Source organism: Panthera tigris, chromosome D4 (assembly GCF_018350195.1).
Source record: "Panthera tigris isolate Pti1 chromosome D4, P.tigris_Pti1_mat1.1, whole genome shotgun sequence".
NCBI lineage: Eukaryota > Metazoa > Chordata > Mammalia > Carnivora > Felidae > Panthera > Panthera tigris.
In genome coordinates, this window is record NC_056672.1 from 89,504,658 (window position 1) to 89,529,392 (window position 24,735).

Genomic DNA, 24,735 nt, shown 5'->3' on the forward strand with positions numbered 1-24,735 from the left:
TGAGTTCGAGGCCCGCGTCAGGCTCTGGGCTGATGGCTCAGAGCCTGGAGCCTGCTTCTGATTCTGTGTCTCCCTCTCTCTCTGCCCCTCCCCCGTTCATGCTTTGTCTCTCTCTGTCTCAAAAATAAATAAACGTTAAAAAAAATTAAAAGAAAAAACATTGTGGAGAAACACAAAGCAGGGGTGGAGATGTAGAGAGGCTGGAGTACGGTTTTAAATGAGAGGTCAGGTCAGAAAGGGTCAGGGGTCAGTGGATGTTAAGTGCTTAGCCCTGACCAAGGTATTGGGCACTTAGTACTTGCTTAAGCCACAGTAGCTGTTTGCGCTTGTCTTAGCCAGCTCGGGCTGCTGTCACAAATTGTCATAGACGGTGGTGGTGGTGGTGGTGGTGGTGGGGGTGCTTAAACAACAAGCATCTATTTCTCACAGATCAGGCTGCCAGCACGGTTGGACTCTTGGTGAGTGCCTTCTTCCTGGTTTACAGATGGCTGGCTTCTCCTTGTGGCCACACATGGTAGGGAGAGAGAGAGAGATAGCTCTCTGGCCTTTTCTTTTTCTTTCTTTCTTTCTTTCTTTCTTTCTTTCTTTCTTTCTTTCTTTCTTTTAAGTTTATTTATTTATTTTGAGAGAGAGAGAGAGAGAGAGAGAGAGAGGGAGAGAGAGAGAGAGAGAGAGAGAATCCCAAGCAGGCTCCATACTGTCAGCACAGAGCTCAACACGGGGCTCTATCTCACAAGCTGTGAGATCATGACTTGAGCCAAGATCAAGAGTCAGACACTTAACCAACTGAGCCACCCAGGTAGGTGCCCCTCTTGTTTTTTCTTATAAGGGCGCTAATCCCAAACATTCAGGAGGACTTCCCCTTCTTGACCTAATCACCTCCCAAAGGAACCAGCCCCCCAGCAAAAGCCATCCGCCTGGGGATTAGGTTTCAACATAGGAATTTGGGGGCAGGAAACAGTCAGCTGGTAACAGTACTCAAGACTAGAAGCAGTTCCTTCTTCCCTTTCCTGTTTCTCTCCACAGGACGCTCTGTGCCTCCTATTGCCCCACGTTCTGCTTCGGTCCCTTCTGGCTCCCTCCCTCGGGCATCCTGAATGCAAGGGCAGGCATCTGGGGGTGCAGAGAAGTAAGTGCCCGTAACTCAGACGGGCAGTCTAGGGGGGGCATTCTCAGTCTGGACCATTGGTCATACAGGAGGGGCTGCTGAGGGGGACCTGCTGCGGCCACCTGCCCCTTACCCATTCGATTTGTTCCCGTTGGAAAGATGAAAAAGCCCGAACGTTCGCGAATTCTTTGAAAACTAACTGGAGAGTGAAGATGGGAGGCTGTGGGGTCCAAGTGAGGGAATGTATTTTGTTTTTCCCTTCTCATCTACCCAACCTTGTCAGATGTCACCACTCTGCCACTTGCCCTCAGGGTAGCTGGGAGGAAGGTATCACTGCTGGGCAGTAAGGGTTAACTCAGCAGGTCTGGGATGTCTACACCCTCCATGTTCCAGAGAAAGGATCAGCTTTGGCCCAGCTCCTGGGAGGTAGACCTCTAACCTCTTGGCCCTCGGGATGCCCTGCCTGATGAAAATGTCTGTTTTAGCTGGGGTTGGGCCAGCCAGTTCGTCCATGTGTGACTTATGTTGGGAGGCCCACGGGCCACACAGTGTCAGTTTGAGCTCTGGAGGGTCTGAAGGCTAAGGCCAGCCCTGTTAGCGATCAGCCCATCTATGTGACCAACTCCCAGTGAAACTCTGGACACCAAGGCTTCCTTGGCAGGGCCATCCTCTGTGTGAATTATCACACATCAAAGCTGGGAGAAGTAACCACAATCCATACAACTCCAGGGGGTGGGGGGAAAGCTCCTGGCTCCTACCCTATCTGCTGACTTTATTTATTTATTGTTTCAAATTTTTATTTATTTATTTTTGGGAGTGAGAGGTAGAGAGCAAGCAGGGGAGGGGCAGAGAGAGAGATTGAGAGAGAGAGAGAGAGAGAGAGAGAGAGAGAGAGAGAGAGAGAGAGAGAATCCTAAGCGGTCTCCTTGCTGTTGGCACAGAGTCGATCCTGGGGCTCGAACTCACAAACCATGAAATCATGACCCGAGCGGAAACCAAGATACGGATGCTTAACCGACGGAGCTACCCAGGCGCCCCCCCCTCCCCCCATCGGCTGACTTTAGTCCGTGTCCATAAACCATGACCATGAGAAGAGTGGCTTTTCTGAGACCTGTGGGTCCTTCTAGTGAGTTTCTGAAGCTGAAGACGGTCTCGGGAACATCCCCACCCACCCACCCCAAATGGCAGCCAAGATGTTGGCCTCTGCTCATTCCCGAAGCAACAGCCTGAGGCTAAGGAGCACGGCACACACTGTCCCCTCTGTGAGCCAAAGGGAGTCCACCCCGCGCGGCTGCGTGAGGCTGTGACGTGGCTGACCCGGGGAGGGGGGCGGGGGGGCTCCGCCCCACAGGGACTTCTCCCACCGCAGTCGCTCTGTCACTGCCGATCGAACAGGGTGCGCATTTATTCAACCCTCCGGACTTCAGAAGGCGCGCCCCCAGAGGACAGCAGCGGATTCCTCTAATAAGCAAACCCCCCATTGGCTTTTATTACTTTGGGCAAAATAAAATTTGCTCCTGAATAAGCAAAGGCTCAGCTCTGTCAACCCGAGGTGTCCTGTTTGAAAAGATACGAGGGACAAGGGACAAAACGCGGGAGGCTCCTGCCAGGCAGGTGGCGGGCGTCTGGGCCTGGGGGGGTGGCGAGGAGAGAGGAAACCGTGTCATGAAGAGGAGGGCCCCGGGCGCCCAGACACCGTCTCAGCCTGGCCCTTTAAAACCAAAATGAGGGAGTTCATTTGCATGTAGATCTCCTTGGCTCCCTCTTTTCATCTAAAGACAAATCCTCACAAAAGGTTGCTTAATTAGACCAAATTAGATTTCCTCTCAGCAGCTTGTCATTCATTACAAAATGGTGTTCTTTTTCTATTTCGGTAATTATAGGCTGGTCTATACGAGTTTGTAAGCATTCCCTCCCGCCTTCGGGGATGACTAGCATTCCTGATCTTGTGCGGAGAAGAGGAAAATTATTCAGTTGCACCAAATCTGTCTGTTTTATAAGGTGGATCAAGACCATCGCTGGAGTCTTTTACAATAATGAGTATCCTCACTCTTAATTCTTTAATGATTAATTGCAGGAGAAGCACAGAGCTTGGTAATTTCCAAGACTGAAAGCTAAGTACAAACAGATCTCGCATGTAGCCATTATGCCACATATTTGAAATCTTTACCTGAGTTATGCGGCCCCATTGCGTGTACGAAGCCACCCATTAAATCATTTATAGCACAGCCCCTCTTCCTCAGTTAATATCGATCAGCCGTCTTTTGCACCGTGTGCCTGCAGGAGAGCTCAGATCTCTTTTCCCGTCGCTCGTCGTTGCCTCCTCCCAAGCACGGAGCCAGGGGCGTCCGCGATGTTCAGCTGTAGGTAGGGACGCGGCGGGCTGGGGGCACGGGGGGAGGACCTTGGAGGCCTGGGCTCGGTTTGGCTGGTCCAAGGTCTTTGTGACCACCTTCCTCACATGCTTTCCATCCATCGCCCCTGGTACAGCTCGGCATCGAGAGGGCTTCCCACGCACCAGGCGTGGTTCTCCAAGTGGCTGCCGCGTGTGCTGGAGAGGCCACGGGTGGAGCTCCACGCCAGGGTGGCCCCGTCGGCTTTGCTTCGGTCACGCTGGGTTGAGTGCGGGCGGCCGGTCGCATGAGCCCGTGTGGCAGGTGGGAGTGAGACGGGGCGGCACCAGGTCTCTCTAGTAAGGCCCCTCGTCTCTGTTTCCACGAGCTCACTATGGGAGGGGCCCTGCACACTCTCTCGTCCGTCACACACTCCGGGCGCGAACCAGCAGGAGCGTCAACGCGGGACCCAGATCCGGCTGGCTCTGAAGCTTTCCCACTGGGCTGCTCTGCCTTCCTGGACAAAAAGTGCTGGGTGATGTGGATCTGGGTGACCCAGATCCAGACACGCTCTCTCTCCAGAGAGAGAGAGGGAGAGAGAGTGGCAGAGCGGAAGGAGCCCTAGAGATCAGCTCTCTCACTTTACAGATGGGATCGCAGAGGCCAGAGGAGCGGGGAGGGAGCCTCCCCAGGGCTGCCCTCCTGGACTGACCCTCTCTCTTAGCCTCCCACACCTCCTGGTTCCTGCCTGCCTATCATAGACACAAGGCGGGACACTGTCCAGTTCTGGCGTTTCCACTGAGTCTAGAAACTGCAGCCTCTCCGTGGGGCCCACTGTGGGACAGGGCTGGCAATCTCTACATCCCTAGAGAACCTGGGAACAGATCCCATACTCTGTTCTAGAAGACCTGCCCCAGACAGGCCAGGCCTGGGAGGAGCACTGCTTCTACGGGCTTCCAGAACATCGGCTGCCCGCACCGCTGCTCCCTGGCACTCAGTCGCCTGAGTCTTCCCAAAGTGCGTGTTGAAGACCTACTGTGTGCTGGGCCCCGGGGACACCGCGGCGAATGGGACAGACTTACCCGGTGCTCTTGCAACTGATGTGCAGCTGAGTGAGATGTGGCCCAAACCACCACCCAAACCTTCAGTCAGTTACAGCGCGATGGGTCCCGGGGGGAAGGTACGTGAGATCATGTCACGGGGGCTTCTAAGCAGGGCTGCAGAGTCGGGGGCTTTCCCAAGGCAGTGACATTTCAGCTAGGAGTGAGGGGGGCCCAGGATTGGATGAGGAAGGGGCGACTAACACAGCCCGTACGCGGGAGGAGGCTGGCAAGTTCAAGTTGCAGAAAGAAGGCCAATGGCGAGAAGCGGAGACGGAAGGAGAGGACGCGGTACGAGGCCGGTGCCGACAGCCAAGCCCCCCGTGCCACCTGGGGCTCCCCGTTCCACGGACGAGCCAAAGATCTGGGTATGCGTCCCTGGGATGTCATTTCTTCACAGCAGGCTGAGACCGTTAGCTCGAAAGCCCTTCGGCACCAATCGCTTACATATCCAGTTGTTTTAAAACTAGCCCAGACGAGCAGATTTTTAGCCACTTAGGGCCTGGCTGCTTCGCACACCCCTCAACGCGACACGGCGTCCACTAGCTGTTGGTAAGATGGTCTTAACGGTCTTAAGATCCCAAGCCACTGCTGCCCTCCAGCGCCCACAGAGCCAGACACCCTGCCCTGCTCCGAACGTCGTCACCCGGACACCTAAGCCCCTCTCTGAGTCTCCGAGGCCCCCCGCCCGGGAGTTCCTCTGCCCTCCTCCCCTTCTGGATGGGTGGCCCCTCACCCACAGGCCTCTGGACGGCCTCACGCCGTGAGCACATCCCTGTCCGAGAGGCACCCAGCTTCGTGGTGAAATCAATAGCCATCCTCATTAACAGGCTTCATTTCAGAGCCTCTTCCTCCGCCCCGCTGCCTCCTCTGCTAACAGGTCAGCTGCCATTTTGTGTTAAACTCCTTCTCATTTATTACAATCCCGGTTTTTTATTGACATGGAAATAAAACTTACAATCAATGAGATATTATGAAATATACATCAAACCAAAGTCACTGAAGCTGGCATTTTCATCTGTTCTCGGGAAGGAACAAGGGTTTATGGGGGGGCGGGAAATACTGAACATTTTTCTTCCCTATTACATGATGCGATTTTCAATGAATCTATAAAGAAAATGAAAACATAAATAGAGTAACCAAACAGAATGATCCCTGCAGCTGTCAAAACTTAAAACAGTTCAGTTTTCCTTTGATTTCTGTTTTAAGTTTTGAAAAGTACATAGATCATTCTCTGCTTTGGCTTTTGCTTTCTTTCTTTTCTCTCGCTCGCTCTTTTTTTTTTTTTTTTTTTTTTTTTTTTTTTTTTTTTTTGGTGGGGAGCCTCTTTCATGAGCCTGGTCCCACTGTGGTTCTGTGGTCTGCTGGCTTCCACCCTTGGCGGCTGAAGTGACCAAGTAACCGTAAGGATGTGTCATTTATCCCTAATGCCAGTGGCTCCCCCCTCGGTGGGGGCGGGGGCCCTGGTCTGTTTCTCTCTCCTCTGCAGTCTGGAAACTTGCTCCTTGGCGTGTTGGACGCCACATCAGAGTAAGTGCGGAGGAGTTTCTTGTCTTTACTAAAGCAGCAGTGGCCTGGAGAAGGGGAGGAAAAAGCCGTCCCAAGCCGCTGCACGCCTACTGCCTGCCGGGTGCCCCTTGGTGCCTCGTCCCAGTGAGCTCGTCTGAATCGGCTCTTTCCACCCGAGGTGGGGATGGTTATCCGTGTTCCATGAATGATGACAGACAGACCCAAAGAGGTCAGATTACCTGCTCAAAGTCACACGGGGAGAAGGAATAGAGTCTGGGCTCAGATCCCATCTGTCTACACCAGGTGCACGGGTGAGGACCTCCGAGATGGCCTCACTGAGGGAGTCTCATTTTTTTTTCTGAAAGCCGTAGAGCCTGCTCTTCGGAAGAAGTCCGATGTGGAGACGCCCCCACCCCCGACCCCCCAAAAGAAAACTCGGATCACAGCAGCTGCCTGGCTGGATCAGTGACTGGGCCTGGGAAAGTCACTGATCTCCTGCAAGGTCCCCCAGGGCAGACGAGGCACGGGCCATGGGGAGCAGGCGAGGCGGACGGGTGCCAGCTCCCAGGGCTCCAGACTCACGGTCTGGTCCTCCTCTTCCTCGCCCACGGCGGCCTTCCAAAGCTGAGGCCACTCGAGGCGAAGGAGGGACGTGATGTGAAATGGAACCCAGCAAGTCTCGCTGGTCCTCTGGCCTCTGGCCTGCTTTGGAACAACTATTTTGGGAAGATCTAAAAAGCCTCCAACACACATGCCTTCACCAGCTTCTGCCACACGGACCATCAGAGCAGGGATACCCAGATGATACATGGCTTAAATATTCCAGTCCCAGCCGAGGCACCTCCCACCGCCGCCACACAGCCTCGCCTCCTTAAGGTCGAGCGGTGTTTTCTGACGCATTGTGCCCCGATGAGACAGCGGCTACTTTATCTGTGTTTCTGTCCTTTCTCATCCCAAAGAGAGAAAAGAATTTCCTAAATTGCTCGGATGGGAGGCGTGGCACATCCTTCCGGTGGACGTCTTAGTTTTTCTTTTCATTGAAGCAAAATCTACAGAAAATTAACCAGGAACCGTTAGTAAGTGTACAATTCACGGGCATTTAGCACATCCCCAATGTGTGTCCAGTTCCAAAGCACGTTCATCAGCCCAAAAGGAAATCCCATACCCATTAACCCGTTCCTGCCAGCCTTCCCTCGCCCCACTCCTTGGCAATCGCTAATCTGCTCTCTTTCTCTGTGGATTTGCCAGTTCTGGGCGTTTCGTAGAGATGGAATCATTCGGTGGGTGGCTTTGCGTCTGGCTTCTTTGCCTTGGAGGGTTCGTGCGCGCGGTAGCATATGTAAGGGCTTCATTCCTTTTTATGGCTGCTTAATATTTTACTGTGTGGATCTATCACATTTTATTATCCATTCGTCAATCGATGCACACTTGGCTGCTGGACACTTGTAAATAATGCTGTCGTGAGCACACGTGTGCACATATTAGCTGGAACGTCTGTCTTCAGTTCCGTCGGGCACATACCTAGGAGTGGAACTGCTAGGTCATAGGGTAATTCGATGTTAAACTCTTTGAGGAACCATCAAATGGGCATAATTGATTTCACGGCCAGTTCGCTGTTTACGCAAATGGAGACAGAGTTGCTGAGAATTGATGGACAAGCTAATGAAGACACCTAGCTAGTATGCCTACTTTTTGGTAAGAACCTTCCAGGCCCAGGGCTCCTGGGTGGCTCAGTCCGTTAAGCCTCTGACTCTTGGTTGCGGCTCAGGTCATGATCTCACGGTTCATGGGTTCGAGCCCCGCACTGGGCTCCGTGCTGTCAGTGTGGAGCCTGCTTGGGATTCTCTCTCTCTCTCTGTCTCTCTCTCTCTGTCTCTCTCTCTCTCCCCCTCTCTCTCTGTCCCCCCCCCCCCCGCTTGTACTCTCTCTCCAAATAAATAAATAAACTTAAAAAAAAAAAAAAGCACCTTCCAGGCCCTCTGCTAAGAACCTGCCCGGCATTATGCAATGTTCCAACAACCCCGTGAGCCGGTGCTTTCATTACATCTGTATTATAGGCTCAGAGCTTAAACAACTGGCTCAGAACCACACAGAGGTGAGAAGCCAGAATCCCGACCCAGCAGGTTTGGCCCCAAGATCATGCTCTCACAAGCACCAAATTGTCATGTCTCAGGAATGTTCCAGATGACTTCTGTTTGGATCTGGAACGCCACAGGGTGCAGGCTGGCAGCAGCAGATCTCTGCCCGTCGCTATGCCCAGCGCAGACTACTATGAAAACAGGCTTGCCCAGCTGCGGGCATCCGGACCGGGCCAGCCAGGGAGCTAGAACCCAGCCCCCACCGTGCACAACCCGCGCAACACGTAGGTGACGCTGGACGGCAAAGCGTGGCACTGAGGGACCTCACTCCACGGGAGCATTTCGCTTTATTCCTTGCTTCTTCAGAAAACGGCCGGTTTACTGGGAGCCTGCTCTGTGTCCACTATGGTTTGAGGTCACCCGGCTCAGCTTCGGACCTAAGAGGTGGGATTGTTTGCCCGCTTTACAGATGAGGAGCTTGGGTGTAACTGGCAGAGCCCGTGTTGATCCACATGCTGCGATCGGAGAGCCATACCTATAAGCAGGAGGCGATCCTCACCCCTCCCTACTTGGGGGGGAGGGGGGGAGGGGGGGCGCGGAACCATCAATTTCAGGAGCCTCTGGCTTTGCCCGGAAGGAAAAGTTTCTGGGAGTTCGTTCCCCAGGACGATGAGCTAACTCATAGGGTTGCTTGGGGCTGCTCATAATTCAGATGACACCTCAGCCAGTTTCTGTTGCTTTCATTAAAAAAGAAAAAAAAAAATCCAGATCACGGTGTTTTCTCCTTCCAGCCTCTCACGTTTGCCTTTCTCAAAACGCTGCGCGTTTCCCCCTCATCCGCCTAAACCTGCTGTTGAGTTACTGGCCCCCAGAGGCTGCAGGCTCGGAGCGACGCATCCATGCACTTTGCCGCTCACCGCCTTCTCCGAGTGTAATCAAACATCAAGCTAAGTAGCAAATAAATCTCTCGATCTCATAAGCTGCACAGCGAGATCATGTAAATGCAAATGAAGGACCTGGTTTCAAGCTGTCTGGGGGGAGGGGAGGGCGGGGAGGGAGCGCAGGGGCCCTGTCACCGTGACCGCCTCAACGGCAGGGGCCATACATCAGTTGCAGTAACGGTCCTGGCAGCACGGAGGGAGCCCCGGGCCGCCCCAGGGAGACGGAGGAACCAGGCTGGAGGCAGAACACAAGGCGGCGCCGGCCGCGAGAGCCAGGCAAGGGCAGGTGCAGTGGGGCCCGGAGAGCTGTCCCACTGCCTGGGACTCCCCTTGGCCTGACCTGGAGAGCTGCTCCCGTAATGCCACCTATAACCACAGCCGTAGCCGAAGCCACACCCAGGGCCGGATGCCACCAGACCCTCCATGCAGCTCTGGGAGGTGTTCCAGGCAGGAAGCCGGGACCAGACAAATTAAGCGACCTGCCCAGGGTCACACGGGAAGTGGCGGACCTGGAACTCAGTCCCGTGTGACATTAACAAGCTGGCTTCTCCCGTCCTCGTCCTCCCCTCCACACCTCCCTCCACCCCAGGGGCCGCCAGCCCAGCCCTCATCATAACCCTTGCGGTTGTAATGACACAGGAGAAGAACCTTGCCTTCGACCCTTGGCAGGTACCGTGGGGAATAGAAACTCACGCTTTAACTCTGCCTTTTGCCTTTTTCGATTCTGCAAGTTAACATCTCGACACCCTCTCCCTGTCTCTAACTACACGCCCTCACGCAGTCAGTGATGTGTGTTTCCTTCCAGTATGTTTTTTCCGTGAAGCTTTCTTCACGTGGCCGTAACCATAGTATATGTTCGATTGTGAATCCTGCTGTGGTTTGTTTGTTTGTTTTTTTTTCACTTGACATTATTTTATATGCCTTTGATCATGTAGGGGGACGTGGTCCTCCCATGCGTGCCTTTTCTGGGGTCATTATTCAAGTTCACATGCCACTCACACAAGGCACACGGTTCAAAGAACCCGGCTTCTGAGACGGTGCTGGAGTCCTTTGATGCATAATGTACCTTATTTCACGTGATTGTTTATCTGAGGTTCTCATTATGGAAATAAATAAATATCCTCTATGCTAATCAGGACCACGATTTGCATTTATATTGTGCTTTTCATTCGAGGGTCTTAAGTTGTTTTACAATAATGAACTACCCCTCCATGAGCACAGTGGTAGGTGTGTGCGTGTGCATGAATGGGCTTGGCTATGTGCAGATATTTATTTAATAACTACCAGGCCGTAACTGCGGGAGTTCACGTAGCCACACTTTAATGGGGTACAGGAAAGTAAGTGGAGACTCTTCAGCTGTCGGGCAAACATTTATTTAGTTCAGAGGCTGGGCTAGAGGGTCAACGAACTCCCTTCTGTGTGGCCGACAGGAAGTGGGCGTGATTCCTTTACGGGGCTTCCTCCTGCGGGAGCGAGTTTCTAAGGTAAGTCCAGAACCCGGGCGTTGAGCTCCCGGGCTGAAAACCCATCTTGGAAACGCCCCCTGGGATGGATCCCGTCCGGGCCATCCAAGAAATAAAGGCAACTGATTTCACCCATTTTCGCCTCTTGGGAGGCAAACAGGGGCTAGTTATGAATTTCCAAACGTATATCGGGTGGGAAATTCTTAGACTTGAACTGCAAGGTCAGGTTGCTTATTTCGAAGCCGGTTCATGAGAAGCGGCTTGGGCGAGGCTCCAGGGCGAGGGGCCGTCCTTCCTGGCGCCTCAGGTGACTTCAGAGCGAGGTAGCAGCCTGCGGGGAACGCCACCTGCGCCTCTGGAAAGCCCCAGTGGTCCTCACGCCGGCGACAGGCTGCTCCGAGGGGGCTTCCGGGTGGGGCGGGGGGCTGCCTGCCCGGCCTGATCCAGTGCGGGGGTCCAGGGCCTGGGTCCTCTGTGTAAACGGCGGATAGAGCGGCGGTGCAGAAGGAGCCCAGAGAATCCCAGGGCCCCTGGGACAGGGAGAGAGCTGGCTTTAATTAGAGCTGAGAGACGGGAACTAAGTCAGCAAGGGATGACATCTTAATGAGGTTTAATGAAGCTGTCTGCTGATGGGGACAGCTGTCACCCAGAGCTGTATTCCAGCCAAGCCACTGTGTGACGGAGGAAACTCGGGGAAAGGCACAGTTTGAACGGTGCCGAGGAGGGCGGGGTGGTCTGACGCAGAGCCGGGATTCTTCTCCCACATCCCGACGCCTCTTGATTCGAGCACCTCGACCACGAGGGATCCCGGCTGCTGGGCCATGTTTGAATAGCGGCCCGTGTGTCACACTTCCCTGCCGTGCGGAGCTAAGGCGTGCCCCTTCAAAGGCCTTGAGGATTTTGCAGGAGACGTCTTAGAATTCCGCCATCAGACACGGGAAATGCGGGAGGGGGCTCGCATGTGCAGGCTGAAAGGGGTTCATGGGTCCCTTCTCTTCCCGGGCCTCAGTTTCCCCATCCGTCCACTGGAGATAATGTGACCTCCCTCCCTCAGAGAGCTGCTGGGGGGCCTGCTGTGGGGTCAGCACGTCTGAGAGAGCTCAGCTTTCCCTCAGCTGCTCTGTATACTAGCCGGGTGGCCTTGGGCAGGGGGGAGCCTTCAGTTTTCCCGCCTGGAAATTGAGAAACCGACCTCACAGTGGGATTGGCGGAGTTCCCCGAGAAGCACGAGAAGCTCTCGGGCAGAGTAAGTTCTCAGAACTAAGGTTGGCTTAGTGAGATCACATAACATGAGCCTTGGAGGAGGTGCTCAGTAAAGGTTATCTCTCTTCCTCTTTGCCTTCTTCACTTCTGCAGTAAAGAGAGTGCGGTGTTTCCAAGAGATCCCCGTGTAGGGAAGGTGCTTCCAGCCTTCATGTGGCCCAACAGCCTGTCTGCACCATCCGCCCCAGGACCTTTGCACATGCCAGCCTGAGAGCTGTTGCCTCTCTGGGCTGTCTCTTATCCTGTTCTGGGCTGGGGGTGGGGGCAGGTAGCTTGGGGAGCTGAGTGGCCAATCGAAGCCGAGATTTGTGGCCAATGTCATCAGTTTCACGGATATCAGAGAGGGAGGGGTGGCCACGGGGAAACAGGTGACCCACCCTCGACTTCAAATTATGTTGCATATCAGTGGCAGCTGATCTCAGATGTCTGTCACGACTGGCTTGCCCACATCTGGAAGTTCGGGGTCAGGAGCTCTGAGCACCTGTTTGTCAATCCTTAGCTGGCTTCACACAGCTCCCCTGAGGTGCCCAGACACCTGCTAGACGCTTTTCTCTATAGGCTTCTAGAAGGTCTCCCTGGTCGAGCTGGGAAAGGAGGCCAGGTCCTTCTACCTCTGGCTCAATGCTCTTTCTTACTTCCAAGAAGCCCCTTGGAGAACCCGTGGCTCTCCTGCCCTCCCTGGCTGACCCACAGGAATCTTCTTCCGGTCAGGTCTCTCCAAAATGCCAATCCAAGGTTGGTATCTTTCTTTCTTTCCCTGCCCACTTTCCCCTGACCCGGTCATGACTTTGCCATCCTGCGTCCAGGTCACAACAGGCCTACGGTGTTTTCTGAGGTGGCAGCTTTTCCCACAATCCCGCTATACATGAAAAGAGTGGACTTCCCATGGGGCCCTCCTGGGCATAAGGCCACCTTGGTTCTCTGGGTCGGGGGGGGAGTGTGCAAAGACATGCAAGGCACAGCCACTCTGCCCAAACAGCCTCCCGCCCGCAGAGCTAAGATCGGCGCACAAGGAAGGAGGAGGAATGGTCCCCGGTAGTTTATGCTAGATGCCAAGTGAGTGATTAAGAGGCAGCAAAGACCCTGTGGAGTCAATACGGGTTCCAATCCTGCCTTGGCCATTCATTAGCTGTGCAGCTTGGAGCAGCCAAGGCCCTGAAGCTGTCTGGGCCGCTGTCACCTGAAAACCGGGACGGTAGTAACCGCTTTGCAGGATTCTTCTAAGCATGAGACAGAGGCGATGGAGGTAAAGGAGGCTGGTGCACGGTCACCGTGGTGGTTGGGGGTGTTGGCACCAAGGGGGGCCCCTGAGCTCCTCTCACTCGCCAGCTGAGCTGGTCAGGGGTGAGTCCGCCACTCCTCTGGGCATTCACGTGTGAGTGCGGGGACCCCAGAGCACCCGGCCCCTGGGCCTAAAGGACTGAACTACCGAGAGGGGGCTTTTAAGCACAGGAAGGTCTGTGGATGGGTGGGACCCGGGAAAAGGTCAGGGGGCACACAGCTCTGGGGGTGTTCTGGGGCTGCACCTGAGAAGGGCCCAGGGACCCTTTGGTGCCCTACAAGTGGCCTTCTCAGATGCTGTACGACCTGCCCGAGAGGGAAGCAAGTCCAGCCGTGGGGCTGGAAGGCCAAACCCCCTTCTCCGCCGAATTCTTGGGGAGCTTCTTCCTTCTGGGTGACGCTCTGGTCTGGAACGGTCGGAGCAAATGACAAAACGAACAGTCCGAGAATTCCAGACGGGACCCCACCATTGCAAAAGCACACAGCAGAGAACCCTTTGGGACCCCACGAATTCTCTTCGTGTTGCTGCCGCCACTTCTGTTTTGCCGGGGTTTACACGGTGCTTCCGTGCAGGTGTCTCCTGTGGCCATCAGGAACACATTGCTCTCTCAACCTGTGGCCGCGGTCACATCACAGATGAGCGGGTTCTGAAGGAGGACAGCAGGCAGGATTGCACGGCGTGAAGGGCACCCACATCAGGTCAAGAAGCAGGAACAGATCCCCCGAAGCCTCCGACGCAGCCTCAGCCACGACGCCTGCCCCAAGGGCACCCACACCGATGGCGTTCGAGCGTCCTCTACGCGTCCCTCGCGTGCCTGGCTTCTTTCGCCCCACGGTGGTTGCCATAGTGTGGGCTTTCCCAGCCTCGGCACCGTTGGCCTTGGGGGCCGGGTAATTCTTTGTTGTTGGAGGCGAGGACCGTATTGTGCGTTGTTGGATGTTGAGCAGGAACCCTGGCCTCCACCAGCCGCCTGGAAGGTAGGGCTCCTTCCCACGTGGTGGCAACTCATGATGTCTCTGACACAGCCAGGTGTCCTCTGGGGGCCAAAATTGCCCCTGATCGAAAACGACTGTTATGGCGTAGTCTACAGAATGAATACATCACAACTTTTTTATACACCTTATAACGGCCATTGGGATTGTTTCCGGTACTTGGCTACTAGGGACTGAGATGCTGTGAGCGTTCTCAGATGGGTCTTTGTAGGACACAGGCACTCACTTCTGTTGGGTGGGCAGGAGGGAATGGTTGGGTTATCAGGTAGGCGTGTGTTTACCTTTAATAGACACTGCTAAATGGCGTTCCACAGTGGCTGCACCAGTCTGTGCCTCCCACCAAGCGCATCTGCGTTCTGGTTGCTCGGCATTCTCGCCAATAGCATTGAGTTTTTATTTTGCATTTCTCAGAGGTTAAGCCACTTGAAATATGGATCTTAGCCACTTGGACATCCTCTTAATGAAGTGCCTGTTCAGGTCTCTTGCTCATCCTTCCATAGGATTGTCTGCCTTTTTTTTCTTATTGATTTGTAGCAGCTCTTTATATATGATGGGTAAAAGCCCTTTGTCAGATACTTGCATTGCAAAAAATCTTCTCTCAGTCTATGGACTCAAATTTTTTAGAGCTAGAGGCAATCTGTGCTCCCCCATTCTAACCCTCTGGTGCACTTGACTATTGTTACTTGTTTGATTATCCCTTTTCCAAAACAATACACTTCATAAGGGCAAAGGCTATGTCTCTGCTTTGTTCGGCTTAGAACTCCCAACACAGGGCTTGGTGCAGAGTCCGTGCAAGATATTTGTGGAGTGAAAGAATGGGTGAAACTCCCATCCGAACGATTCTTGCAGCCTAAGGCTTCCAGGTACTTTGGCAATTGTTGATTCCCAGGCAACCCTGGGTAAAAAGCGCAGAGACCCAGACACCTGCGTGCTTTTCCGCTCCCCCCACCCCCCAAGTAACAGCCAGCTCCTGAGTCTGTCTGTCTTTCCTTTGCCAGCTGGAAGTCTGCCCACCTGCACTTGCCCTGAGGGAGGCGGAGGCCTCTCCTGGAGAAGTCACATTTTAATTAACTTCCCCTGCAGTCACCAGAGAGGCCAGATCATTTTCATAAACAAATGAGAAGCCAGAGCTTTGTCTGCAGCTCGGAGTGAGTCTTGCGGAAGGAGTTCAAAGCAAACCGCCCAGCAGAGGCCCCCGTGCACTTGCCTGGAACTCAGAACCCCATCCCTCGCGAGGGAGGTGGGACCTGGGATTTGAGATGGGAAAGAAGAGGGAGAACCTCGTGCAGACGAGAACTGAGAAGAGTCTCCAAGGAGGCATTTCCTTCCTTCCGTCTTTCCTTCCCTCATTCGTTCACCCCGATTTACTAGTATCTCTGCCATGCTGGGCACAGGGAAAAAGAGGAGTGAGGAGAAGGGGGGTCGGGGAGGGGCAGAGGCGCAATCTGGGCACCTTCGGCTCAGTTTTGCTGTGAACATGAAATTGCTTTAAAAAATAAGGTCTATTAAAAAAAAAAAAACACTAAAAAAAAATTAACCTTAAAATAAAGACGGAGAGACTTTCCACCAGGGGGAGACCGACATCGAACTGATGGCCGTGCGATTAACGACTTGATCACACTGCTGTGTAATTCTAATGGCTTTACTGAGACATAATTCCCATACCACGCAATTCACGCAAACAAAGCCTGCGGTGCAACGGCTTTCAGCCCGTTCACAGACTTGTGCAATCGTCACCGCAGTCCATTTTAGGACACCTCGCAGCCATCACCCCTCCCGGCCGTAAGCAACCATTTACTCCACTTTTCCTCCTCAAATTTGCTATTTGAGACGTTTCACGTAAATGGAATCGTGCGGTATGTGGTCCTGTGTGACTGATTCTTTCCCTGAGCGTCATGTTGGCGAGGCCCATCGGTGCCATCGAGGTACCACCGCGAAAGTTTGTAAGTGCCCTGTAGGTAGAGCTCGGGGCCCTGAGATGCCATATAACAAAGAAAGTTGTCCGGACTGAAGGCAACCTGGGAGGGCTTCCCAGAGGAAGAGGCTTTTGATCTCAGGCATTTATTGAGAGCACCTGCTCTGAGCCACCAGGAAAAGGAAGGCAATAAAAGCCAGACTGGCTCGTTGATATTCGTTTAACTGGTGGATCTGGGTGTGGGCTGGAGACAGACAGCTTGGGTTCGAATCCCAAATTGGCCACTTCCTGCCGTGGGGACTTGGGCAAAACTGTTTGGCCTCTCAGTGCCTCAGCTGCCTCATCTGAGAAATGGGGATAGTGATGGGTCCTGCCTGAGAGAAGCACGGGGACAACCAAATATCGTATCTGGAACACAGTCCGAACTCAGCACGGGCTCACTGAATGTTCTAAGGGCCGTAGGCCAGGACCTCTGACCTCAGGCAGCTGCTACTTGAAAGAGAGGCCGGGTAATCTTTTTTTTTTTTTTTTAAGCTTATTTATTTTTGACAGACAGAGAGCACGAGCAGGGGAGGAACGGAGAGAGAGGGGGGCAGAGGATCCGAAGCGGGCTCTGTGCTGACGGCAGAGATCCTGATGCAGGGCTCGAACTCATGACCTGTGAGATCATGACCTGAGCCGAAGGCAGATGCTTAACCAACTGAGCCACCCAGGCGCCCCGAGAGGGGGCCGTGTAATCTAATGATTAAGAGCTCCGGCCGGAGGCCAAACACTCCAGCCTGTGAAACCCAGCCCATCCCGTAGGAGCCGTGGGTCACGAGCACCTCTCTCGGTGTCCGCTTCCCTGTGTATAGGATGGGGGAGTCACGTGGTTGGTAATAGACCGATTTTGTCCCTACGACCCCCTTCTCGCGGGGCAAGGAGTTCACCCGGAGACTGAGGAGAGCTGGCCGGCCACCGGGAAGGTCATGGTGGGCCTTGTTACCATATCCCCACCTGCAGGCGAGGACTCAAGGAGCATTGACGTCCTCACGGGCCCCAGTGAGAATGACACAAGGAATGAAGAGTCAGGTAGGAAAGACGGCCCCTCCTTGAACAGGGGCCTCCAGGTGAACGTCTGTGAACCACGCCTTCCCGTGTGTCCCCTTGGGCGACTCAGCGCTGGGCAGGCAGGGCCAGGCTGGACCCCCAGGGACTGCTGCGCGCCCCTCCCCTCACACAAACGCACCTCCTCTTTCAAGGCCTCGGGGGTCCTCCTGACCCTGCTCACTTGTCCCCCATCACGAGCACACCGGGCAGGCTTTCCCGGTTGTGTCTCGATGCCCAGTGCCCCCGGCGCTCACCTCGCGGAGGGCTCCGTCATCCTTACCCTAGTGGCCCTGAAGGTCACCCGTGGGGCCTGCGGCCAAGTGAGCATCTGATTGACTCCTGTGGCTGAACTTGCCGTGATGCGGTCGGTCTGCGATTTCGCTCCTCACCTTGGCTTTCTGTCTGTCCCCACACAGGCTGAACTTGGGAAGCCCCGAGAAAGAAGTTGCACTCTGCCTGGAATTGATTTCAATTACGGGCTCTACGTCCGCGGGCTGGATGGAGGGGTCCCCGAAGGTGAGCAGGCGTACTTTGGAGCCCCGGTGGGGGGGAGGGGCATGAGCTCTCAACCTAGGCGGCTGGCCGCGCTCCAGGGAAAGAGCCAGAGAGTCCCGGGGCCTGCCCCGCAGCGTGATTCTGGTCGAAAACCGAAGTCTGGGCTTGGCCGAGACGGGGAGGTCCAGGCGGGGTCCGGGTCTAAGGTGTCAGGGAAACAGCATGGGCCCCAGCCAGGGTGGAACCTGGTGCCCTGCCCCGTTTGAGCTTCGAGCACAGAATGGGCTCAGGACCAACCCTCTGACGGCCCCAAGGAGGTGAAGGCCAGGCGGACCCGGCTTGGCGAAGGATGCTCTGGTGCCCTCCGGAATCTCTGGGAATCCTGACCCCTCCCTTTCCAGCAGGCCACGCAGGGCCGTCACACAGCAGGCCCCGGGTTAGTGGGAGGCACACACGCCCCAGTTTCTTCTCGGTCAGGTGCCGCGGCCTGACCGCCGGCACCACCATTCCGTCCCTCCCTGCCCTCAGCCCTTGGACACTGGAATGTGTTTAGGCAGCAGCCCACGTGCCCCCACGAGCTGACCCGGAACTACGTTGCCATGAATCGCGGGGCGGTGAAAGCCGGCCTGGTGACCGCTCGGGAGAATTTCCTCTACCGCCAGCTCAACGACATCCGCATCAGTGACCAGGATGACCGGCACATCAAGAAGGAAATGCCCTCCCTCCCTCCAAACATGACGTTTGGGGTCGTGGCACGGTAAGTGGCCGGGACACCAGGCTCGATCCCTCACCCGGGGGCCGGAGGGCACTCAGAGGTGACTGAACTGGGGAACCGTGTGTGGCATGGCCTTTGACTCCAGGAAGGGGGTGGGGAGCGCTCCAGGCCTGGGCAATCGGTGTAGCTCACAAACCTTGGTCACGGTGATTGGTTCAGCAGCAAACATGCAACCCACGTTCCAACTCTGGGATGCGTGACATTCTCTAAAAGTAGGATGCGGGGGCGTCTGGGTGGCTCGGTCGGTTAAGCGTCCGACATCTGCTCAAGTCGTGATCTCACGGTCGGTGAGTTTGAGCCCCGCGTCGGGCTCTGTGCTGACAGCTCGGAGCCTGGAACCTGCTTCGGATTCTGGGTCTCTGCCCCTCTCTGCCCCTCCCCCGCTCATGCTCTGTCTCTGTCTCTGTCTCTGTCTCTGTCTCTCTCTCTCTCTCAAAAAATAAACATTAAAAAAATAAAAAAAATAAATTTTAAAAAGTAGAACGTGGTTGCACGTAATCAAATCTCAACTCAAACCGGCTCGATATTTTTTTAAGTGGAATTTATTGGCTTACATGATTGAAAAGCTCGGGCGCAGCTTCAGGCACAGCTGGATCTAGGTCACCAAGGGATGTTATCAGTATTGGGTATGTCTCGCCATGTCTTGGCTGTGCTTCCCAATCTTGGCTTTGTTCTCTGACAAGCTTCTGCCTCGTGTAGCTAAATGACCAGGAACAGTTCCATCCTCAGGGGAAGGGCACAGAAGCTATGGCAGCCTTCAGATTAAGATTCCTTGGTCCAACTTTAGAGCCTTGCCGATCCCTGAATCAGCCACTGTGAGCAGGGATTGCGAAGTACACTGATTGGCCAGTTCCGGGTCACATGTCTGCCTCTGAACCAATTGCTGAGACCAGGAGATTCTGATGCCCTGATTGGCCAGGTCTGATCCCCTGCCCCTTCTTGGGCGGGATAGGTGTTTGGGCTCAGTCTCCACCATCCACATGGGGCTGGTGGTGGAAAGGATGTAGAAATCAAGGCTCTGACCCCGGAAGGAGAACAGAACACAACAGTAGGCGAAACGGCAGATGTTCAATGCACCAGGGCTTCCTAACCCATGATGTGTCACAGCAGAAAAAAATCACTGGTGTTTGTGCCTCGCACTGTGCAAATAAACAGAAGCGCCCGTAGCTGGCAACAAGTGGCCTGGGGCCACCAAGCCCCAACCAGATGCCCGTGACCGAGAAGCCAATATCTTGGTCCATCTATGTGGCAGTGCCATCGACAGTCTGTCCCCAGCCTCTTTCCCACCTTCCTCCCACTGTTCCTGGGTAGGTGACTTCCTCTGGCTCTCCCACCATACTTTATTGTTATTATTATTATTATTGGCGATGGTTCCTTCTTTATTTTTTATTGTTTCTAATTATTTTCTATTGTGGTAAGATTTACAGGGTTTTTTTTGAAGTTTTTGTTTATTTATTTTGAGAGAGAGAGAATGAGTATGAGTGGCAGGGGGTGGGGGGGAGCAGTGAGAGAGGGAGAGAGAGAATCCCAAGCAGGAACCAAGCTTCCAGGGAGGGCCCTCACATGGGGCTCGAACTCACAAACCGTGAGAGCACCACCTGAGCGAAAATCAAGAGTCAGATGCTTAGCCGACTGAGCCACCCAGGCGCCCCCAGATTTGCCATTTTTAAATGTACAGTTCAGTGGCCTTAAGCACATTCACACTGCTGTGCAACCCACAGCACCATGCATCTCCAGAAGCCTTTCTTCATCCCGGACTGGAACTCGGGCCCCATTTGGTACCTCTCTGTTCCTCCCTTCCCTCAGCTCTTTGTAACCACCATTCTGCTTTCCGTCTCTACGATTGTTGACTTCTGTAGATACCGCATCTAAGCGGAATCATGCCAAATGTGCTCTTTTGTTTCTGGCTTGTTTCACTTACCGTAATGTCCTCGAGGTTTATCCACGTTGTAGCGGTGTCCGAATCTCCTTCCTTTTCAGGGCCGAATGATATTCCACCGTGTGGATATGCCGCGTTTCGTTTCTCCGTTTCTCCGTCGATGGGCATTCGGACTGTGTCCACCTTCTGGCTATCGTGAATAGTGCCGCCGTGAACACGGGTGTGCAAATACCCGTGTGCGTCCCTGCTTTCAGTTCTCTTGGGTATCTACCCATGGGTGTACTTGCTGAGTCACGCGGGATTCGAAGTTTGGTGTTTTGAGGACGTGCCATCGTGTTTTCCGCAGCGGGAGCTGCCATACTTTTGTATGCCTTCCCCCGCCTGTTCTCGCCACCCTACCTAGTAAAACCTACTCATTCTCCGGAGTTCAGCTCAGCGTCATCTCTGCGGTAAAGCTCTCCCACCTCCCATGGTCTCAGCTGTACACGTCTCTCTCACCGGAAATGCGTTTCTATTCGCCAGCCCTCCAAACGTGGAACGTGACCGTACAGACACATTGGAAAATCATTTCTGGTCCAGATTAACAGTCGTTGGCGCACCCCCCTTCCCCCCCTACTTTGAAATAATGCCCTAGGGGCGCCTGGGTGGCTCAGTCGCTTAAGCGTCCGACTTCGGCTCAGGTCACGATCTCGCGGTTCATGAGTTCGAGCCCCGCGTCGGGCTCTGGGCTGGCAGCTCAGAGCCTGGAGCCAGCTTCGGATGCTGTGTCTCCCTCTCTCTCTGCCCCTCCCCCGTTCATGCTCTGTCTCTCTCTGTCTCAAAAATAAACGTTAAAAAAAAAATTAAAAAAAAAAAATAATAATGTCCTAAAGTCAGTCCCTCCAAGGCATGGTTTCCCAAGGCCGCCTGGAGTACAGAGGGACAGAGACTCCCACTGTGTGCCAGACCGCTAGACTAGTCCGGGCCGGTCACCAGTGTCCCCAAGACGGCATGGTGTCTGGGAGCAGCCGTCGGCCTAGGGCTCTTGTTCCAGCGTGGTCCCCGACAGTTTTCCCTCCAAGGCTTCTGTTTCCTGACCTGTGAATAGGATGTTAGAGCAGTAACGCGGCCAGCTGGGATTCTCAGGTTATGTTTGGCCTCTGTGTCGGTTTCCTTTCCTTGTCTTGGAAGGGCCTGTGCGGGGAGGTGGGTGGGGTTACTTGCCCAGCTTAGGCAGGGAGAAATTAACCGATCTCCCTAAGCTGGGTTCTCAACCTGAAGCGCTTATATTTAAAAACAAAATTTTAGAAGACGTAGGACGTTAGCCATCACCTGCCTCAAAGCCATGATTTAAAAGAAGAAAGCGGGGGCACCTGGCTGGTTCAGTGGGTGGAGCCTGTGACTCTGGATCTTGGGGTCCTAAGTTCGAGCCCTACGTTGGGTATAGAGCTTACTTTATAAAACTAGGAAATAAAATAAATAAGACAAGGAAGCAGACGTTCAGAGAGGTCAAGACACTTTCCCAAGGTCACACAGCAAGTTGGGACCAGACAAGAGTCAGATCTAGAGCCAGGTCGGCAGACTCCCCGTCCGGTGCTCTTTCTTGCACACTTGCCTCCTTGGGACTGAGGTACAGCGCAAATGCCCACAGTTCCCGGTCCTGGGGCTGCGTTATTCCACGTACAATGGAAAAGCTGAAGTCAGCTGGGCTCAGAAAGGACATCCATTATCATCTGGCTTTCAATATAAAATCTTAAATTGCTATAAAACCGAGTGGCTACAATTCGAGGGTAAGGACGTGATGAAGTGCCAGCTATATCCTCTGTGATGGTAAATGGGCTTTGCATATGCAAATTGAATGGATTTTAAAATGGTATTTAATGACAATTTTCGTAGCAGACGTTAACATTAATTGCACAAAAATGAAAATGCTGCATTAGGTTGCTGTTAGCAGCAAATATCGTGGCCATAAAGCTTTATCTTTATCAACAGCAGCCCTCTCTCATGTGTCAGGGCGGCCCAGCAAATTGCAAGCAAAAGGGCTTTTACGGAACAAAAATATCCCCCAAAGCAGGCCCAAATCAGCATCAATTTTGCTTTATTTCTTCGTAAATGGAGGTTAAATGGCCGCTGGAAAGGCTTTTACTGAGCTGCTCAGCGAGCGTCCAGAACCCCTCAACCTCGCGACGTAAGTAGAAGGAGCAGTTAAGACGCGATCGCCCTTCTCCGTAATGGGGCTATTACTTTAAAGTTATGGGGCCGAGGCCCCTTTCGTAATGATCACCTTTTACAAGCCTCAATTGTATTTATTCCTTTACTTTAAAAGCATGTTTAAAAAAGCAGAAAACAAATCTGATTACACACGACTACCTGAGGAGTTGTTGGGGGCGATTTGGTCCAATAAATAAATAAACAAATGAGTACCGTTTACTCACAACTACAGATATGTTAAAAAATAATAATAACAAAATACACAGGAAAGCCACTCGAAGCTCGGGACGCTCCCGAGCATGTGACTGCCGTGTGAGACAAAACTCTGACCCCAGCTCTTCTCCCTGTCCCCCGGATGTCAAATCTCTTACCCTTTGACGTATTTCACGATGGACGGAATGACGGATTCCATCCGTCCTTCCGCTTGGCTGATTTGGTTTCCAATTCACACTGCTTTGTCACAGATGGTCACTAAATTGGAAAGGTGCATTTCAGTCCACGAGCTGGTGTGGCTAAAAGAAAGTGGAGGCCCCAAGCCATGATGGGGAAACGGTGCCCGTGTGGCCATGTGGTCACGAGCGGGGAGCCACGGCAGAGTCAGCCCACAGAGATGTTTGGCCCATCCAGTGACGAAAACTGTGAATGAGTTGCCACGTTTATTTAAAAAAAAACTTTTTTTTTAATGTTTATTTTACTTTTGAGAGAGAGAGAACCAGCTGGGGTGGGTCAGAGAGAGAGGGGGACAGAGGATCTGAAGCGGGCTCCACACTGACCACAGAGAGCCCGATGTGGGGCTTGAACCCACAAACCGCGGGATCATGTCCTGAGCCAAGGTCGGACACTTAACCGACTGAGCCACCCGGGTGCCCCATGAGGTGCCACATTTAAAAAGCCAGGAGGGGGTGCCTGGGTGGCGCAGTCGGTTAAGCGTCCGACTTCAGCCAGGTCACGATCTCGCGGTCCATGGGTTCGAGCCCCGCGTCGGGTTCTGGGCTGACGGCTCAGAGCCCGGAGCCTGTTTCCGATTCTGTGTCTCCCTCTCTCTCTGCCCCTCCCCCGTTCATGCTCTGTCTGTCTCTCTCTGTCCCAAAAATAAATAAAAAACGTTGAAAAAAAAATTAAAAAAAAAATAAATAAAAAGCCAGGAGATTTCATAAAAACAACAACAACAACAACAAAACCTGGATTTCCCGCTTCACCTAAAAAGCCAGAAGCCCAGGGGCGCCTGAGTGGCTCAGTCAGTTAAGCGTCTGACTCTGGATTTCGACTCCAGTCATGATCTCCCGTTTGTGAGAACGAGCCCCGCATCGGGGTCTGTGCTAATGGCTCAGAGCCTGGAGCCTGCTTCGGATTCTCTGTTTCCGTCTCTCTTTCTGCCCCTCCCCCACACTGTCTCCCTCTCTCTCTCTCTCTCTCTCTCTCAGTGAATAAAGTGAAAGATTGGACGCCCTGCACCCAGGGTCTGCGCTCAGGCACCAGGGGCTGGAGCTGAGAGGCAGTGCCCGTTTCGGACAGGTCCCCCCCCAGCCTGGCTCCTCCCATCTTTGCCATCTGTCTGGTCCTGGTGGGCACTGAGTTTGCAGCTGCTGGTGTCGACTGGTCGTCCTGATCCCTCAGCTAACTGCTGCCCCTCTTTGTCCCCTGATGAAGGTCGGGGCCACCACGAACAGCAGCCGCTCTGCACTGAGTGTACGAGGCACGCATTTTGTGTGTGTGATCGCTGATGCTAATCTCAGTCCTACGAGGCAGGTATCATGCCTCCGCCTGACATCTGCTTCACGGTCCAGGAAAGGGGGCGCGCAGGCCCCGCTGCTGGCTGCGCGGTGGCAAAGCTGGACTTGTTCCCCGTCCGGCTGGCCGGCTTTGAGGACCGCACCTCTAGGATCGGGCAGCTGGAGACAGCCTGTGCCTTACCGCTCTGCTGTTTCGCTGTCAAATCTCAGACTTCAGGTCAGGGAAGGATTTTAAATTCTTATTACCCGCGTGTCGGGCCGTAACACGAATCTCCAAGCATGCTGCGACCCAGGGTCCATAAACAGATATGTCTGGAGGCCAGAAATGTAACTATTAAGGAAGCACTTAATTATTGATGCATTTTAACAAGTGTTTGCAAATGCTCCCATGCCCTTGGCACATCTTAATTGTTACTGCTCCTAATTGGTCCAGCGTTGTCGATTATGATGAGTCAGGGACTGGCGGGGAGGGGGGAAGCAGCAAGAGCGGGGCAGCAGCTGGCGCTCCCGGAAGGTTCTGGGCGCCCGGAGCCCCCCACCGTCCTGCCTGGGAGCTCACGCCATACACAAGGCAAGGCTGCTAGCCGGGG

General features: G+C 53.9%; 1 protein-coding gene across 9 annotated transcripts in view; it reads left to right on the top strand.

Annotated features, from left to right (window-relative positions):
• Positions 1 to 24,735, top strand: part of CFAP77 (cilia and flagella associated protein 77) — a 131,075-nt gene that overhangs the window by 54,161 nt on the left and 52,179 nt on the right. For all 9 annotated transcript variants that reach the window (XR_006210428.1, XR_006210427.1, XM_042963914.1 and 6 more), the window contains exons 2-3: positions 17,490 to 17,589; positions 18,097 to 18,325. Coding sequence is in view for 7 of the 9 variants with exons in the window: in XM_042963914.1 (XP_042819848.1) it covers positions 17,490 to 17,589; positions 18,097 to 18,325 (329 nt within the window). In the remaining 2 variants the exon portion in view is untranslated. The remainder of the gene's footprint in view (positions 1 to 17,489; positions 17,590 to 18,096; positions 18,326 to 24,735) is intronic.